The sequence below is a fragment of the Alexandromys fortis genome, unplaced genomic scaffold (genome assembly GCF_014885135.2).
Source record: "Alexandromys fortis isolate MF-2015 unplaced genomic scaffold, M_Fortis_MF-2015_v1.1 scaffold_4, whole genome shotgun sequence".
NCBI lineage: Eukaryota > Metazoa > Chordata > Mammalia > Rodentia > Cricetidae > Alexandromys > Alexandromys fortis.
Genome location: NW_026067944.1, coordinates 20,788,367 through 20,806,819, shown reverse-complemented (window position 1 = coordinate 20,806,819; position 18,453 = coordinate 20,788,367). Strand labels below are relative to the sequence as shown.

The 18,453-nt window shown below is 38.8% G+C and overlaps 1 protein-coding gene across 1 annotated transcript in view; it reads left to right on the top strand.

Moving 5' to 3' along the window:
- Positions 1-18,453, top strand: part of Gabrr3 (gamma-aminobutyric acid type A receptor subunit rho3) — a 48,432-nt gene that overhangs the window by 8,092 nt on the left and 21,887 nt on the right. The window contains exons 2-4 of the mRNA XM_050149010.1: positions 727-839; positions 10,656-10,723; positions 17,642-17,865. Of these exons, the coding sequence (XP_050004967.1) occupies positions 727-839; positions 10,656-10,723; positions 17,642-17,865 (405 nt within the window). The remainder of the gene's footprint in view (positions 1-726; positions 840-10,655; positions 10,724-17,641; positions 17,866-18,453) is intronic.

Genomic DNA, 18,453 nt, shown 5'->3' with positions numbered 1-18,453 from the left:
TTTGATCACCTTTACTCACCTACCGTTTCTCATCTAACATATGTACTGTGAGAAATGGTGTCTGTCTAGGTAGTAAATCCTTTTGGTTTTCTATTTCAAGCACTCTAAACTTGTCTTACCTGCCTGCTCCCTCCACCCTTATATGGCAAAAATACAAATGTTGGCAGATATTTGGCTTAATCTGAGCTAACAAGATGAAATTCTATGTGTTTATTTCAGGACATTCTACGTTGAGCAAGATGAATACTAAGAATGAATAAATAAATGTATCTTTTAAAATATTTTGTACTAACTGGTTTTGTGTCAATTTAACAAAAACTAAATCTATCTGAAAGGAGGAAACCTCAATTGAGAAAAATGTCTCTACAGGGTCCATCAGTGGACATCTTTGGGTTATCTTGTCCCATTTTCAGGAACGGAGCTCTATTTGGAGAACAGTCACAAGGACTCGGGGAGATGGAAAGTTCCCAACATTTCAGTATGTGCATGCGTAGCTGTTAGGTCCTTGCTTCCCAGGGGAGGGGTAGCACTAAGGCATGGAGGCTGAGAGGGTTCAAAATGGCTTCAGAATATTCAGAAATGGCTTTCCAGTTATCCTAGAGTTTTACAGACGCATACACCAAATGGACATTTTCCTCCACAAGTTGCTGTGGCCATGGCGTGTCATCACAGTGAAAGTAACCCTAACTAAGATGATATATATGAATCTTTTTCTCGGAGGAACAGCGTAAGGGAAACCAGAATGAGGAAAGACGACAGTACGAAAGTCTGGCCCTTAAAACGTGAGCAGTTGTTACACATTGAGGACCATGATTTCTCCACAAGGCCTGGATTTGGAGGTGAGTGTTTTCATCAAAAACCCAGGCCAAAGTCTACCACACTCTCAAGATGGGATTTAAAAAAAAAAATGACGTGATTGGTACTGAAGCATCAATCAATGCCATCTGCTAAAGTAAGTAAGTAATTAAATAAGTAAATACTTTCAAATACCTGTATGATTATCTTCCCTTGACTGGGAAAAAGTGGTAACATATACATTTTATACTGACATTCAAACTCCTTTTTTTTTCTATTTTTGACATCCTTGCCAATAGAATGTGCTCAATTTTAGAAGACACATAGATTTGCAACATGGCAACTTGCTCTTTCTACTCTAAGCTGAATGGGATGGCAGGACGCTAATTTGTAGAATCTCACCGATTATTCCTACAAGCTATAATGTCTGGCTTTGATGGTAGAACAATAGCAATATCCAATGCCACCACTTGCTCTGCTGAGTTTATTTTCCTCCTTTTTAATGTTTTAGCAATTCAAACTTTTTTAATATCTGGCACTGTGTTAAGCCTTTTATGTTCTGTACCATTTACCTTCACAGTCATGGCACCATCTTGAACCTTCATATCCCAGTGTAAAAACCCAAGGTAGGGAGGTTAGAAAGCATCCCAAGTAGTAAGTGGCTGAAGCAAGATGTCGTGGCAGGTGGGGATGGTGGAGCAGGGCCCTAGAGGGGAGCTTTGTAGAGCTTAGTGTTCTTCCCTTGCAGCTCTTCTACAAGGTTTCATCACTGAAAGGCCATGTTTTCCAGAGATGTACAGGGAGCTTGACACCTTTCAGATAAACTAAATTTCTTTGAGTTTGCCTGGTTGGTTTTTGTTTGTTTGCTTGTATGTTTTATGGAAACAAAATCTCACCCCCTACAATTCTCAAACTGACAACTTTTCAAAATGCTGGAATATGCAAACAAGGGAAGGGTAAAAGATGAATAAAAAACCAAGACCCTCTGACAATAAAGCAGCCCCAAAGCTTGGATGAACAACCAGTGAGAATTGGAAGAAATGTGATAATCGTTGCATATGCTCACAGCCAAGAGAAGCAGGCAGGCCTCTAGATGCCGTGGAAAGTTGACGTGTTAATGGAAAAAAATAAATTATTAAGCCTGTTATCTGAAGGGCTGTTTTTGGTTTGTTGTGGCTTGGTGTGATTTTTCTCTCTTTTTTTTATGTGTCAGTATGTTCTGTGTATATGTGTGTCCACACAGATGTGAGATCACATGTGCCAATGTGGATTCACATGATTACATATGCATTCAGAAGTCCAGAGCTATTTGAGGACTCTTCCTTGATCAATACTCATTATTCATTGAGGCAATACCTCTCAGTTGAATGCAGAGCTTCTTGGTATAGCTAGTTTGGCTAGGCAGCTTCCTCAGGGGATCCAGTGCTGCAATTGTAGACAGTCTGCCATGTCTATCCAGCACTTATATGAGTGCTGGAGATCCAAACTTTGGTTATTAGCCTTACACTTTACCTGATAGGCAATCTCCCAACCACTGGTTTTCTTTGGTAATTTTCCAGAAACCACTGGGTTGCTATTCTAAAGATCTGATTTAAACTCTATTTCGTTAGTGACGCAGACTGTCCTGATCATGAGAACAGTAGGGAAGGCTTTTACCAGTCAGGACCCTGGACCCCATCTCCAGCATCCCTGACCCACTAGATCTAGGTGAGGGAGATTGAGAGTTGCACAACTGGCAGATGCTGCTGACACTGCACTGTCAATGGTGCTGATGCTGTGGCTCTGAGAATCACACACTGAGAGCCACCGGGTTAACATAACATCATCAGATTTAAGTCCTGGTGAGTTTGTTACTTTTTGATTTCCAGAGTATTTATCACAGTTATTAAATTGCAATTTACAGTCGTAGAAGCCTGGAAATTAATCAGGTTTAAAGATACTCTTATTTAGTGCTGAGCACTCAACAGTTGCACATTCTCAGCATTCTGAGAAGTTATGAGGCTTTGGACTGACTGCTACCCACTGCCGAAAGAAGCTTCTGTGACCCAGGCTGGGAGCAGCACTGGTACACACACTGGTCTGTAGGTATAAATGTGCTTGGCTAGAAGGCAGTTGACAATGCCTTCCCCTCCTACCATCTAATGTCATCCCCAGTGACTATTATCAGGTTTGCAGTGCTAGGAAACAATTTCCTACCGTGGATTAAGCCCCATATCTGATCAGAGAACATACCTGTACAAGCGCAGCACAGGATCAAACCAGTCAATTATTCCAGAATGGGTGGGAGACGGGATCTTGTGGCTTTGTGTTGAGCTGAGGAGCTATTGACAGTTGATGTCTCCCTCAGGAGACAGCATCATTCTTCCTGGAGGACGTGACTACTGAAAGTCTGCCCATGTTCATGCTGGCACAACTAATTGGATTTGACTTTTCAAAGAGAAAAAATAAGGAAGAGGACTTGGGGAGTGGTCAGGATTAACGTTGGGATCCAATGAGGGAATGTGGCAATGGTGTGGATATAATCACAATACAGTGTGTGTGTGTGTGTGTGTGTGTGTGTAAAATTATCAAAGAATAAGTAAAAATGCTAATTTAAAAGCAAAAGGTATTCATTTCACTGTCCTTCTGAAGCTCCCCTTCTTCTTTCTCTACCTCACTATTTCTCTGACAGTCTTTCAAAAGACTCCACAACTCATAACTAGAATTTTCAATAAACTTGTGCTCATTCAGAAAAGAATTTTCCAGAGTTTGGATAATATAGTTTACAACTATGGTGCAGGTGAACTGTAGCAGATTCCTCCATTCTGGGTTTCAAAAAAGTCAGGAAAAGAAGCTCGGCGTTGTATCCCTTGAGGCCACTAGGGGGCGCCAGGCGCACATGAATTGGTAGAAACTGGCCTCATCCATGGAAAAAGGATGGATGCATCATGAATCTTTTCGAAAGGAATTCAAGATTGGTTGGCTGATTTATCTGTTATTTACTTATTTTATTTGTTTGTCTGTTTTGAGGCTATTGTGAATGGTACTGTTTTTACTGATTTCTTTCACAATGTGTTTGTCATCTGTATACAGAGGGCTACTGCTGGGTTTTGTGTGTTAATTTTGATAGCCTTGCTGGAAGTGCATCAGCTGTAGGTGCTTTTCAGGTGGAGTCTTTAGGGAAGGGCGCACTGATGTCTCCCTTTCCTATCTGTATGCCCTTCACCCGCTTCAGTTGTTTTCCTGCTCTAGCAATGACTTCAAGCCATAATTCCTGAAGTTGGTTCCTCAATTAGGTTGTTCTCTGGGATAGAGGAAGAGGTGCTGTTGTTGTTGTTGTTGTTGTTGTTGTTGTTGTTGTTGTTGTTGTTGTTCAATAGGGTCTTTTATAAGGACATTAGCAATAAAGAGAGAGAGATGGCTATACTTATTAGTGGACCTCACAGCAAACAATCCACAGACACCTATCGTTCAATATGTTTCAAGAATTAGCGGAAACACCAAGGAGTCCATCTCAATTCTGAAGCTCAGGTCCAAAGCCTGCACTGTAGCTCTGCATGGTAACGGGATGCCCAGGTGAGTGGCTATGGAGTCTGCAGAATGCAAAGCCTGCACCCTCCTTTCAAGGTAAAATGTTTACACTTTCATCCTCCACCCTGTGCACCCTTCTCACCTCCAGAAAAGAGGAAAAAAATTCTTCTTTGCCTGATTGTTAGGAAACACATGATAAGCGTTCTAAAAGATATGCTTTCTAAAATGTAAGCAGAGACTGCTCTTTCATCCCCAGATTCAAATACTCACACAGAAACTATATTAATTATAACACTGCTTGGGCTATTATCTCAGGCTTCTTATTAACTAATTCTTACATCTTATATTAACCCATTTCTATCAGTCTTTGTATGGGCACAAGGTTGTGGCTTACTGGTAAGAGTCTAGCGTCTGTCTCCTTCCCTAACTACGTAGCATCTCTCTGACTCTTCCTACTTTCTCTATATATCTCTTTCAGCTAGGCAATATTCTGCCCTGTTATATGCCGAAGCACCTTCTTCATTAACCAACGGTAATAAAACATATTCACAGAATACAGAGGAGAATTCTACATCATCTTCCCTTTTCTGTCTAAATAAAAAGGAAGGTTTTAACTTTAACATAGTAAAATTACATATACAAAACAGGTATCAAATAAGAATTACAGTTATGATATTTCTTTATGAGTCTAAAGTTTCATATCTAATTTATTTTTATCATACCTAAGGAAAATTATAATTATCTGTCTTTAACTCCCCAAAGATCCCAGAAGAATATAGTATTACCTAAATAAATAGGCAGTGCATTGTAAGCAACTTCCAAAGTTCTAGAATTGACAGAGACATCTTGCTGCCTGGACAGTCACCCAATGTTCTTCTGTAATGTTGGGGCATCCATCTTCAGCCTACAGATCCATAGTATCCAGCAGACTTTTCCATGAAGCAGGAATTTGAAACACTGTTTCTCCTATATTGGCAGTTCTTTCTTCTGTCTCCTGCAGAATGTCTGGCAGATTCTCTCATGAAGCAGGAACCCTGAAGGACCATCTCACCTTCTTTTGGCAACTTCAGTAGTAATTTTTCTATGGGTCCTGCATGTCCAGTTTATACAGAATACCATCAAACAATCCAGGAAAGAGCAGTTTCTTGCCCAAATTACTAGCAAACTCCATAAGGAGATTCTTGATGATCATCATCCTCTTGAAGTGATTGGTGATGCCAGAAGCAGACATGTTTCACTGTTTAGAAAATCTAAATTCCTTTTTTTATTTTTTATTGATTTTATTGAGCTATATATTTTTTTCTCTGATCCCCTGCCTTCTCTCCCCTCTGTTTCAACCCTCTCCCATGTTCCCCATGGTCCCAATTTACTCAGGAGATATTGTCCTTTTCTATTTCCCATGTAGATTAGATCTGTGCATATCTCTCTTGGGGTTCTCATTGCTGTCTAGATTCTCTGGGATTATGAATTGTAGGCTAGTTTTCTTTGCTTTGTGTATAAAAACCACTTATGAGTGAGTAATGGGATATTTGTCTTTCTGGGTCTGAGTTACCTCATTCAATATGATGTTTTCTAGATCCATCCATTTGCCTGCAAAATTTAAGATGTCATTATTTTTTTCTGCTGTGTAGTACTCTGTTGTGTAAATGTACCACATTTTCCTTATCCAATCTTTGGTCGAGGAGCATTAAGGTTGTTTCCAGACTCTGCCTATGGCAAACAATGCTGCTATGAACATAGTTGAGCACATGTCCTTAGGGTATGATTGAGCATCTTTTGGATATACACCCAAAAGTGGTATTACTGGGTCTTGAGGAAGGTTGTTTCCTAATTTTCTGAGAAATCACCACACTGACATCCAAACGGGCTGTACCACTTTGCATTCCCACCAGCAATGCAGAGAAGTTCCGTACAACTTCTCCAGCATAAGTTGTCATCAGTGTTTTTGATCTTGGCCATTCTTACAGGTGTAAGATGGAATCTCAGAGTTTTAATTTGCATCTCTCTGATGGCCACGGATGTTGAACATTCCCTTAAGTGTCTTTTAAGCCATTCTAGATTCCTCTGTTTAGGTCTGTACTCCATTTTCTTATTGGATTATTTGTTCTTTTGGTGACCAATTTCTTGAGTTCTTTGTATATTTTGGAGACCAGTCTGATGTGTGGTTATTGAAGATCATTTCCCATTCTGTAGGCTGTCGTTTTGTTTTGCTGACCGTGTCCTTTGCTTTACAGAAGCTTAGAAAAGTCTAAATTCTTAAAACATTTTACATGCCATATTCCATAGTCTTTGTAGTGTTGAAAATTATCTATCTAACTGAAATATATCTCTGTATATCTAGAAAACCTAACTAACGTAACTACAAGTTTGACTATTTTTATAAATGACTACTTATTAATCTGTATTTCTTAATTATACATTACATTTTTAAATGAGTTGTATAAACATAATATCTTAAACAAGAGTAGAAATATACATTAACAAAATTGACCTTAAATTTGTATCAATAAACCAAAATCCATACCAGTGCCAAGTATTCATCTCTTCTTAAATTGTTTTTCCTGGGGCTATTTTATGAGATTATTAAATATGAAATTGAAACATGTGACTTGTACTTAGTGACAGGTGGCAGATCATCTCACAATTATGAACTTTTCTGACAATTATAGGCTGGGCTAAATTGTGTTCAGATGGCTTATTGAGTCATTCAAGAAGGAAAAATCCCTGAGTCCAGGCAGAAGTGTCTGTCTACTAGCTCTGTGAAATAGTCTTTAACGATCACCTGCTTAGCTTGACCAGAACCGTACCTTATATGGTGACTCATTTCTCTGTCCTCAAATGGCTGCTTTCTTTTGGGAAATCGGGCTGTGGAATACAAAAAGCAAGCTTTAATTTATCTACCCTCCCTTCTCCTTGTCCACAGCACAAGCTCATGAACATACTTCTCTCCTCTCAGCTAAATGTAACTTCAGCACTTCCCTTGCCTTAATGTGTTTTTCTAATTAGGTTTAACATTAAAACCAGCTGCTACCAGGGTGGGTTTTTTTTTTTTTCACTTTTATAAAGCATTGGAAGATTAATTGACTCATTATGTGGAAACAGGAGGATGTAAATTTAGGGAGCTTTTTGTTTAACTCGGGTTATAAATTGCAGCTCATTTTCTTTATTTATGTTTTCCCGCCCACTATGTCTCCTATAACTAAGAACTTTTTGTTTCAGTCTTCCAGATGATGATTTCTTTGTTTCGCTAAAGTCAGTTCAGCACCTCGATTCTGGCAGCTGAGTTGAGACAAAAGCTAACATTATCAAAGCTTCTCTCCATATCTTTTTTCTTTTTTAAAATTGTTTTTATTGAGCTATATATTTTTCTCTGCTCCCCTCCCTTCATCCCTCCCTCCCCTTTACTCTCTCCCATGGTCCCCATGCTCCCAATTTACTTAGGAGATATTGGCTTTTTCTACTTCTCGTATAGATTTGATCCATGTATCAAATCTTAGGGTCCTCTTTGTTGTCTAGGTTCTCTGGGATTGTGAATTGTAGGCTGATTTTACTTTGCTTTATGTCTAAAAGCCACTTATGAGTGATTACATATTATATTTGTCTTACCTCACTCAATATGATGTTTTCTAGATCCATCCATTTGCCCACAAATTTCAAGATGTCATTATTTTTTCTCCTGTGTAGTACTCCATTGTGTAAATGTATCACATTTTCCTTATCCATTCTTTGGTCAAAAGGCATTTGGGTTGTTTCCAGGTTCTGGCTATGACAAATGTTCCTGCTATGAACATAGTTGAGCACATGTCCTTTGGGTCTATACCCAAAAGTGGTATCACTAGGTTTTGAGGAAGGTTGTTTTCTAATTTTTTTTGAGAAATCCATCTCTCCATATCCTAAGGGATTATTTTCCAGTCTGCCACTGTTTCTAAAAAGACACCAACATGTGCAGATGTTTAAGTCCTTTGTATGAAAAGGCACAGCACTTGCATATACCCTATCTTAATTCTTCCATCATCTATCAATTGTTTCTAGCTTACTTCTAATGTCTCATACAATGTAGAGGCCGTATAAATTGTTGTTAATAAGGCTTGTCCAGAAAATAATGATGAGGAAAAAGCAGTACATGTTCATTTCACAGACAGATTGGATCTTAATTGAAGTTGATAGAACCACAGATATGGAACCCATTGACTCAAATACCCAATTGTCCTTAAAAGATCCTAAATCCAAGGTGTTCTCTAGTTTCTTCAGAAAATGAGTGGTATAAAATCATTGTGTGTGTGTGTGCATGTGTGTGTGCATGTGTGTGTGTGCATGTGTGTGTGTGCTTGCGCACATATGTATGTGTTAAAACAATGTCTTGATAACCAGTATGCCTGAGTGTTTGGTTAAGAATAGTGCCCTTCTAGTTGCATTTTTGCATAACTAAGCAAGTAATGTTAATTTATTAAGATCCAATTAAGCCTATAAACTGTACTGTTTATGACCGGTAGTGGTTGGTACTCTTTGAGTATCTCTGGGCAGAGTTTTATAGTGAAAGAAACCAACCTTTGGAAATATATCTTACTGCATAATATATAATAGTGATGAACTTGTGTTTGCACTTCATCCTGGACATTCTGCCACCCCTTCAAGACCTTTCAAAAAATCTCATCCCCTGACAGCATTAGAATTAATGGGAAGATTTATTCACCATGAAGTGCCAAGTAGAGCAATGGATGAGATGTTTTCATAAATTTTTCTTTTGATTATAAAGTCAAGAAAAAGGGCAAATTCAAATCACCCTCACTGAACCCTACGAAGGAATCATGTCAAGCTGTTCCCAAGTTCATGCGGAGTCAGAATCTGTGGTAAACACCACTATTTATGGAATCAGTGTCATACAAGCTAACTGATCCAATATGCGGAGAAGATGGTTATGACACAGAAAGGCATTAAAAAAGGGTGAGACAGAAAGATATTTGAGTGACAGGCCAAGTACCTGGCTAGCTGAAATTCTTCTAAGTAGCAAATGATAATTAAAAACAAAGAAATTTTGATGTTACTAAAGGCAGCATCAAGAATTAATGAGGTCCCAGAAAAGTAGGAAAGGAGTTAGCTTGTTTTATACTGTATTATGCATCTAGCAGGCTGTTGAATTGGGTGTATATGTGTGTCACATAGAGCATGCTCAGTCATTCTTGAGTCAAGTATGGAAGCTTCTCAGGATGGATACATCTAAATCCCAACATCTGGGTTAAATAGCTGGGACTCAGCTGTGCAGGATTAATCTTTATTTATTAATAGTTGAAAGTTCTTTTAACTCGATGAGGCAATACGATTTAAATAAGAATGACTTTATTATGGTAAGAAAATACATGCAGAGATTATGTGTAAACATGTGGATTGTGTCAACATAGATAAAGGCAGATCAGATTTCTTACCCAAAATTTAATGATAAAGTTATTAACAGCAATTCTCCTACAGATACAGAGAGGAGAGAAAGAGAGAGAGAGAGAGAGAGAGAGAGAGAGAGAGAGAGAGAGAGAGAGAGAGAGAGAGAGATCCTGGGGCGCATGGGAGGGGAATGTTGAAATTCCTTCTTAGCGGAACTGGAAAAAGCCACAATGGCTGTCTGACTTGGACTCTCTTGGTTGTTTTCTACAATTTCTGGACTCAGGAACCCTGTTCCAGGAGTCCCAGCTGCCAGTGAGTTTAAAGTCCACTGTCTGAGACTGCTTCAGTTTCTATCAGAGTGTATTTCATCCAACAAGTGCCTAGACTGTTTGCTTCTTCTCTGCGCCCTCTGTGACTACTGATCTACAAGAAGACTTGTCTGAGTCTACATCCTTGGTATAGCTTTCGAGCATCTGTCCATCTCTAGGCCACCAACTGCTTCATGAATGAGAACGGCTGACACACTGGGGGAAAGAGAGAAATGAGTTTGACATTTCCAGAGCCAAGGACTCTATAAAACTCACTGAACTGCCATTATTATACAAAATGCACAATCTGGCATGCTCTTACATATGTTTCCAAAACATTGTTTCTGTTTAAAACCCTACTAGCCGAAACACAGAATAACAAAACAGACAACACCCGTTTTAGAATATATGGTACAAGGAAATCCTTAGGATTTTCCAAGCAAGTGAGCAATGATGATTGAAGTAGCATTTATTCATGCATGTGCCTTAGTTATTATATTTGAGGGTATAATAAATGATTCAATAGAAAATAGGGGAAATAATGAGTAAAAATATTGGATAAAATAAATCACCTTCAATTGTTGAACAATGGTGTTTCTTGGTTTTGGAAAATGTCCAAAATGATTATAATGCATTCTCAGTAAATTATTATTTTTCTTTCTGAAGGTTCCCCAGTGCCAGTTGGTATAGATGTCCAGGTTGAGAGCATCGATAGCATTTCGGAGGTCAACATGGTGAGTTTTCCCATAGGATATTGAGCTTTTTCGGAAAAGAAGAAAAATGATCATTTTAAGGTCATTGGGTTTTGGTTTTTGAATAAGCCACTTCCGGTGCTAGTAGTCTTTCCTACTTGGCCTCATAGTGAAGTTGTATTGCTCTCCTCCCCCCACCCCATTCCCTTCTTTCTCCCTCTGACTACAGTCTCATTCTCTCCTCCCATTCTGTCTCATGATTTCTCATTTACGGATTCCTGCAGCATATCGTAGTAAATTTGCTGTCTGCCACAGGTTGAAACAAGTGTGTTAGAAAACAGCCATACAGTTTGCAAACTATGAAATCTCAGCCCCAAGGCCTTGTTCATAAAATGATAAACTTCTATGCCAAGCTTTATTATTTCCAGATGTTTCTCCGCTTGTCTCTAAGTAACCATTATCAGAAACAGGGCATTTTAAGATTCATGATTTAATTTAGAAAATTTTGTTTATCCCATGGTATATTTTAGAAATACAGAAGAGTTTGATGTTTTATTTTCCAGTGTAATACTTATATTTTCACAAAACATTTTTATTTTAAAGATCACTATTTTATTTGTAGTCATATATGAAAAAATAGATAATATAATTATTTTATATATATGTATATTATAAGGAAAAAAGAAAAGAAAAACTAACTTGTTGGATACAAATAAATTCAAAACTTATGTCTGCAAAAATAACTATACATGTTACAGCTCATATGCCAAAAAGATTTTTTTTAAATGTCTACTCTCAAATTTCATGCTTCCAGTAAAATTCACCTGGAATTATATGCTGTGAACTCTAATATGATCCTACAGATTATGAAAAATAAATAGAAAATATCTAAAAGCTACTTTTTTAAAAATTTCATGAAATACACATATAAAAACTTCAAAACAAGAGAAAATGAAGTACAGGATTAATGGAATGTCTATTAAATAATAAAGTAGATATTTTCACATAGATGAGAAATTTAAAAAGAAAATACATGATAGTTACCTTTTATTCTCAGTACTCCTTTTAGCTTTTCCCAGTCCACTCCCAGACTTTACTTGCTTTTTCTACCTTTTTCTCTTCTTTAACTTAGTTTCATCATTTTTAGCCACTTTTATGTTTTAATGGCCTCGACCATACTTTTTCCATTTCATTTTTCCTATTTTTAATGTATAAGGACTTTCTTTGTCTGGGTAACTTTCCAAGTATTTCTGCGTTTAAGTGATTTTCAGCATGGAGGGTATTTTATACTATAACAAGAGTTAAGGCTGGGCCCAGCTTCTGTACTTGCATACTTGGTTTTCAGATGGATTTGTTTTACCTCTTTATTTTATGTTAATTTTGTCTAGTCCGAGTTTTGATGAACCCTTTCCTTTATGTTTGCATGCCAAATCCAGCGCCTTTCTAAGGGACATTTTTGGTGGTCCTTTCCTGGTTTTCCCTAATGACTGTCAGCATCTGTAGGGACCAGAAGAAGCCCTGAATGAGGGAAATCCCAAGTAACTATTCTGTTGACAGAAACGCAGAGCCTCAGACCCTAGGAGTGATGGCAAAGGTCCACTTCTGAAATATTGACAGTATGTGCAGAAAAGTCCAGCATAGCCTTATCCCTCCCCCATCATTTACAGCCTGAAGATTGCTCCCCGACAGAGACAGTTCCTACAGAAATTAACTAAACCTGCCCCTTTGGTCCAGCTGTATATTATAAGCCCTGCCTGCTTGTCCATCTGTATGTTAATAACCAGCTTCCTTGCTCAGCTGTGTGCAACAACCCTCCTGTCTATTCAAGTCTATATAATAAACAAATTGAGGGTCCTTTATGCACAGGCTTCTCCAGCAGAAAGCCCAGACCACAGAATTCCAGATTTCTGCTTGACCATGTGAGTGTTTGTCTTTTCTTCAATCTCAGGAAGCACCAGTCAGGTTTGTCCCTGGAACCCTGCTAGATGAGTAGCAACCCCCACCCCCATTTTTGTTGTCTCTTCTGCGCTCTTTACATGGGTTTCCTTTGTTTTGATTATGTGTGCATGTAAATAACAAATACTCTTAGCAGGTACCCAGCACCAAGTAACATTAAGATTATGGGTCTTTTGGATGTGCTTTGCATCTTAGTGCCCCCTGAGTGGATTTGACTATGAAGCCTTCAGATGGATTTTGTGCCCATGTGTTGGTCCTAGACTCCAGGTGCTGCTTTGATGTGGGATTCCCCTCTGTATGCTGCGAATACTATTGGTTAATAAAGAAACAGGCTTGGTCTGATAGGGTAGAACAGAGCTTGGCAGGGAAAACTCAACTGAATGTTGGGAGAAAGAAGGGCAGATTCAGGGAAAAGCCATGTAGCCCAGCCGGAGACAGATGCCAGAACTTTACCTGGTAAGCCACAGCCACGTGGTGACACACAGATTACTATAAATGGGTTAAATTAATATGTAAGAAATAGCCAAATAGAAGCTAGAGCTAATTGGCCAAGCAGTGATTTAATTAATACAGTTTCTGTGTGGTTATTTTGGTTCTGGGTGGCCTCCTACTACACTGCTTCTCTCTAGATTTAGTCTCTCTTCATTGAAGTTACCCAGCTGGTCCTTAGCATTATTTGAGATTGCAACTGTTAGCCTGGTAGTAATCATCTTTCCTTTTCCACATTAAACATCATAGCCTGGACTTTTGTGCTGAGGTGTTAAAAGTGTTTTAAATTGAAATGTCAAAGTTATGCGATTTATGAGGTAGACAGGTATAAAAGGCACAGTACACCCATCCAAACATGGCTATCTTCTCAGACTTTCCTATAAAAGTACTCAACTTTCTTCTTGTTTTTTGAAATACATAGTGATGGAGGAAGGTCATTGGTTAATTAAATAAAGAAACTGCTTGCCCTGATAGGTTAAAACATAGGTGGGAGGAGTAAACAGGAGGAAGAGGAGGTGAGGTAAGACTTCTCAGACAGACTCGATAGCTCTGCTCTGTGGAGCAGAGACTCCATGCTCCTGTCTCCTGAGAGACGCAAGATAGCTCTGCCCTCAGAGACACACGCGATGAAGCTCCGACTCAGGATGGACATAGGCTAGAATCTTCCCGGTAAGCGCACTTTGGGGTGCTTACACACATTATTAGAAATGGACTAGTCCAGGTGCGAGAGTTAGCCGAGAAGAGGCTAGATATATTGGGCAAGCAGTGTTTAAAAGAATACAATTTGTGTGTTGTTATTTCGGGCATGAGCTAGCAGGCGGCCGGGGTGCTGGGGATGCAGCCCCGCCACTCCTATTTCAACAACATAGCATATTGATGATGAAAAACACACACCTGCAGTCAGTCTTCTTGTAATACCACTTTGGGACTTCCTGTATAAAACCACACTGGAACTTCCTGTATAATATCACACAGGGTTTTCCTGTATAATATGACATGAGGTCTTCCTGACATGCTGTAACTTAGCTCCTGTTTATCTACCTTTTCCCACCTCCCTATTCCTCTCAGGCTCTAGTAACCAACATTCTACTCACAACTGGGATCAGATCAACTATTTGAATGTCCACGTATGGGTCTTCCACATGTGTGATCAATAAAATCAAGGACTACTTCCTGCATTAACAGGGGAAAATTGAAGTATTTGCATTCTAAATTTTGTTTCCAGCTGAAGAAACTGTTAATATCTACAAGGGATTCTACATTCATGAATCCTCATAATTCATTCTTTTTATTTGAAGCTTTCACATGTATAAGCTAATGAAAATTTCAAAAGTTGCTTATAGATATTTAAAATAAAACTTTTTGATATATAATCTGTATTATGTATCCTTATTTTGTAGAAATAACTTTGAATTTAGATTTTACATATGAATAAATATGCAAATACCACAATTAAGGATAAAGTATGAGAGAGAAAGTAAGAAAGGAAGCAAAGCTAGACTTTCTTTTTGGAGACAGGGTTTCCCTGTGTAGCTTTGGAGCCTGTTGACCAGGCTGGCATCAGACTCACAGAGATCTGCCTGCCTCTGCCTACTGAGTGCTGAGATTAAAGGTATGTTCCACCACCACCTGACTGCAAGACTCTCTTAAGGGAACTAAAGAATATAAGTTCCTGAGTCATATAACTCTTTCAGCTGCTTATTTAATCATATATCTTTTATAGTTATTCTTACTCCTAACTGAATAAAAACTTCAGGAAGTATAAAAATTCCAGATGCATATAACAAAAATTCCAGGTGCATCTAAACAAAATCTTCTGTGTCCTAATCTGATCTTAAAATTTTCTTCACCAATATCTATTTAGTTCACAAAGGCCTTAAGTTAAACATCATTCACTTTCCCAGCACTTCATATCATATTCCCAAATGATAGTGGCAAGGACCTCCTAAAACAATGGCTTGAATAGCCACACTTCCTGACCACCCGAAGGCAGCTCTTATTAATACTTCTTGTTGTCTATTGAAATTCTAAAATGGGATGTAAATTATATTTAAGTCATTCATAGTGATCTAGCCTATACTTGACATCTGCCTCTTCTCTACAAACCCCCAAACTAGGTATTGTCTTTCTCCCCTAAATTAGGTTTACTTTGCTGCTCAGTATCAGATAAACATAAGCTGGTTTCATCATGGCCAACTAGAAAACACTTTATAAATATGAGTGACCTCCACCTATTGTACCTCACTTTGTGTGAAAGACTAGCCTTTTTAGTATTATATACATTATCATCCCATCCGTTTAGCCTCACTATGAGCTCCTTTTAAACTCTGTCTTACTCTCCACTCAGCAAACTTCAGTTTGGTGCTCAAGATTGTGTTGGCTAAGTAATACTAATGCCTCAAAGGCAGGCACCAGTGTAAGCTATCTGACTTCATAAGTTCAGTGTTTGACCAATGACCTCCAGATCACACTGAGCATATCATTTCAAGTATATGCCTCTTAAGCCAATCCCCCCAGGAACCCACACAATTCCCTGGGAAATAGTGTCACGTTGTTGAAGAAATGGTTCTGTTTACTATCCTTCACTCTAAACCACAGTCACCCATACCTAAGTGTCACAGTTAATTCTCAGTAGTCATTCAGTGGACATTTTTGGAACCTAAGAAAAACAATGTAGCTGGATAAACAATTGGTAACTTATTTGCAATCAACTGAGACTTAGCTTCTGTTTGTATAATGAATGCCAAAGTCATGTTATACACATTAGTGCAAGAAAATTTGCATTTGGGTTGTGGAAGATAAGTAAATAATTGTTAAAATTAAAACGTAATCAGAAAAGTAAAACACATTATTAATATTCAGACCCAATGACACAGATGATAAGAATTTCTTTTCAACCAACCAAAATATTAACTGTGACATCTGAATGCTAAATTCAGATTTAACTAAATGAATTCTTTTTTTCACTTTCTTTTTTTTATTTATTCATTTATTAAAGATTTCTGACTCTTCCCCACCACCGCCTCCCACTTCCCTCCCCCTCCCCCAATCAAGTCTCCCTCCCTCGTCAGCCCAAAGAGCAATCAGGGTTCCCTGCCCTGTGGGAAGTCCAAGGACCACCCACCTCCATCCAGGTCTAGTAAGGTGAGCATCCAAACTGCCTAGGCTCCCACAAAACCAATAGGTGCAGTAGGATCAAAAACCCATTGCCATTGTTCTTGAGGTCTCAGTAGTCCTCATTGTCCGCTATGTTCAGCGAGACCGGTTTTAACCCAGGCTTTTTCAGACCCAGGCCAGCTGGCCTTGGTGAGTTCCCGATAGAACATCCCCATTGTCTCAGTGTGTGGGTGCACCCCTCGCGGTCCTGAGTTCCTTGCTCGTGCTCTCTCTCCTTCTGCTCCTGATTTGGACCTTGAGATTTCAGTCCGGTGCTCCAATGTGGGTCTCTGTCTCTATCTCCTTTCATCGCCTGATGAAGGTTAATATTCAGGAGGATGACTATATGTTTTTCTTTGGGTTCTCCTTCTTATTTAGCTTCTCTAAGACAACGAATTATAGGCTCAATGCCCTTTATTTATGGCTAGAAACCAACTATGAGTGAGTACATCCCATGTTCCTCTTTTTGGGTCTGGCTTACCTCACTCAGGATAGTGTTTTCTATTTCCATCCATTTGCCTGCAAACTAAATCTTTGTCTGTTTTTTTTTTTTCTGTAATGTTAGTATAGGATTTTATTCCTCATCCTTATATTCTTACAGCTGGCATGCGTGATACCAGTTCAGCCCCTTGAGCTGTGCAGAACTGGATGCTAACTTAGATTTCTACGGCTTGTTGCCATATTCTTACAGCTGGTGTACACGATGCCAGTTCAGATCCCTGAGCCAAAATGAACTGGGAGTGCTGATAACTTGCTTCTTGGGAGTGTGCATCTCAACAAGCTACAGAGGAGATTCTTGTACAAGCCACCGTTTCACAGTAACCTTTCTATCATCAAATGTATTACCATCTATAGCCTTGAATTTCCAACTACTGGCTTTCCACTAATAAACACTGTCTGTGTTCACGTTCTTGTGGGACTATAGTGTATTCAATTTGGGAGATCTGTTTTTAAAAATTAACACAGTAATGAACATTTAAAAAAAAACAAATTTAAAAGGGAATACTTCTATAGATTTTTCTTAAATATGCTATAGTCCCAGCACCCAGGAAGCGAAAGCAACAGTACCCTGGGTTTAAATCTAGACTGTAAACTTTCTGTTAAAAAAAAAGAAGTAGGAAGTGGAAGAGAAAGAAAGGAAGATGAGAGGGAAGGAGGAATGGGATGGGAAGAAGTCAGAGACGGGAGTGGAAGAGGGTTGTGAGGAAAAAGAAAGGGATTAGCTTCTTCCTACATCTCTCTGAGTTTTCAGTGCAAACGATAACTTACAGCCACGAACACCGTGGCTCTCAGGGAGTTCATCAGGCTGAAGTGCTGATGAGAGCACTGGTTCACACTGGTCCCTTTCTCTGTGCCCAGGACTTTACGATGACATTTTATCTCAGGCACTATTGGAAGGATGAAAGACTCGCCTTTGCTAGCACTACAAACAAAAGCATGACCTTCGATCACAGACTGATTCGAAAGATTTGGGTGCCCGATATCTTCTTTGTCCACTCTAAAAGATCCTTCATCCATGACACAACTGTGGAGAACATCATGCTGCGTGTACACCCGGATGGAAATGTCCTCTTCAGTCTCAGGTATGAGGGCTCCAATGACCTTTGGCATCCTTTGACCAGGGCCTTCTAACCAGACCTGCTGAGTCTCATGCCGCACTAAACTACCAGAACTGCTGTCAGGTTCGTGACGCTAAAGATTGGGACACACCCAGATTATGTCATTTTCCCTGCTTCTGTTATCCAAAACTTTACAGAATTTCTTTCTATTCTGTATATTCCCACTCTGGCCACATATTGTTTAGACAGATAAAGTGGAGCTGAATTCTGGAAATCCTTAAATATCTGACACACAATTGTTTAGGTATATGAGCCTATTTCTATTAAACAATTCCTTCCTATCCCTGTACTTCACCAACTAGTTTAGAATCTTAAATAGGCAAAATACTTTATTCAGTGAGCTCCTTCATTTGTAATATGAATGCATAATCACAATACAAGTTAACATAATTTTTCTCGCTTGTTTTTCCTTGTTAGTTTTAGTTAAAACATGTATTCCAGCACTGTGCTATTATAGGCATTTCATCTTTTTTTTCTTTTATATTAATATTTTTTTCTTTTTTTATTGAAAAAAATTCCTGTCTCCTCCCAGCCTTCCATTTCCCTCCCCCT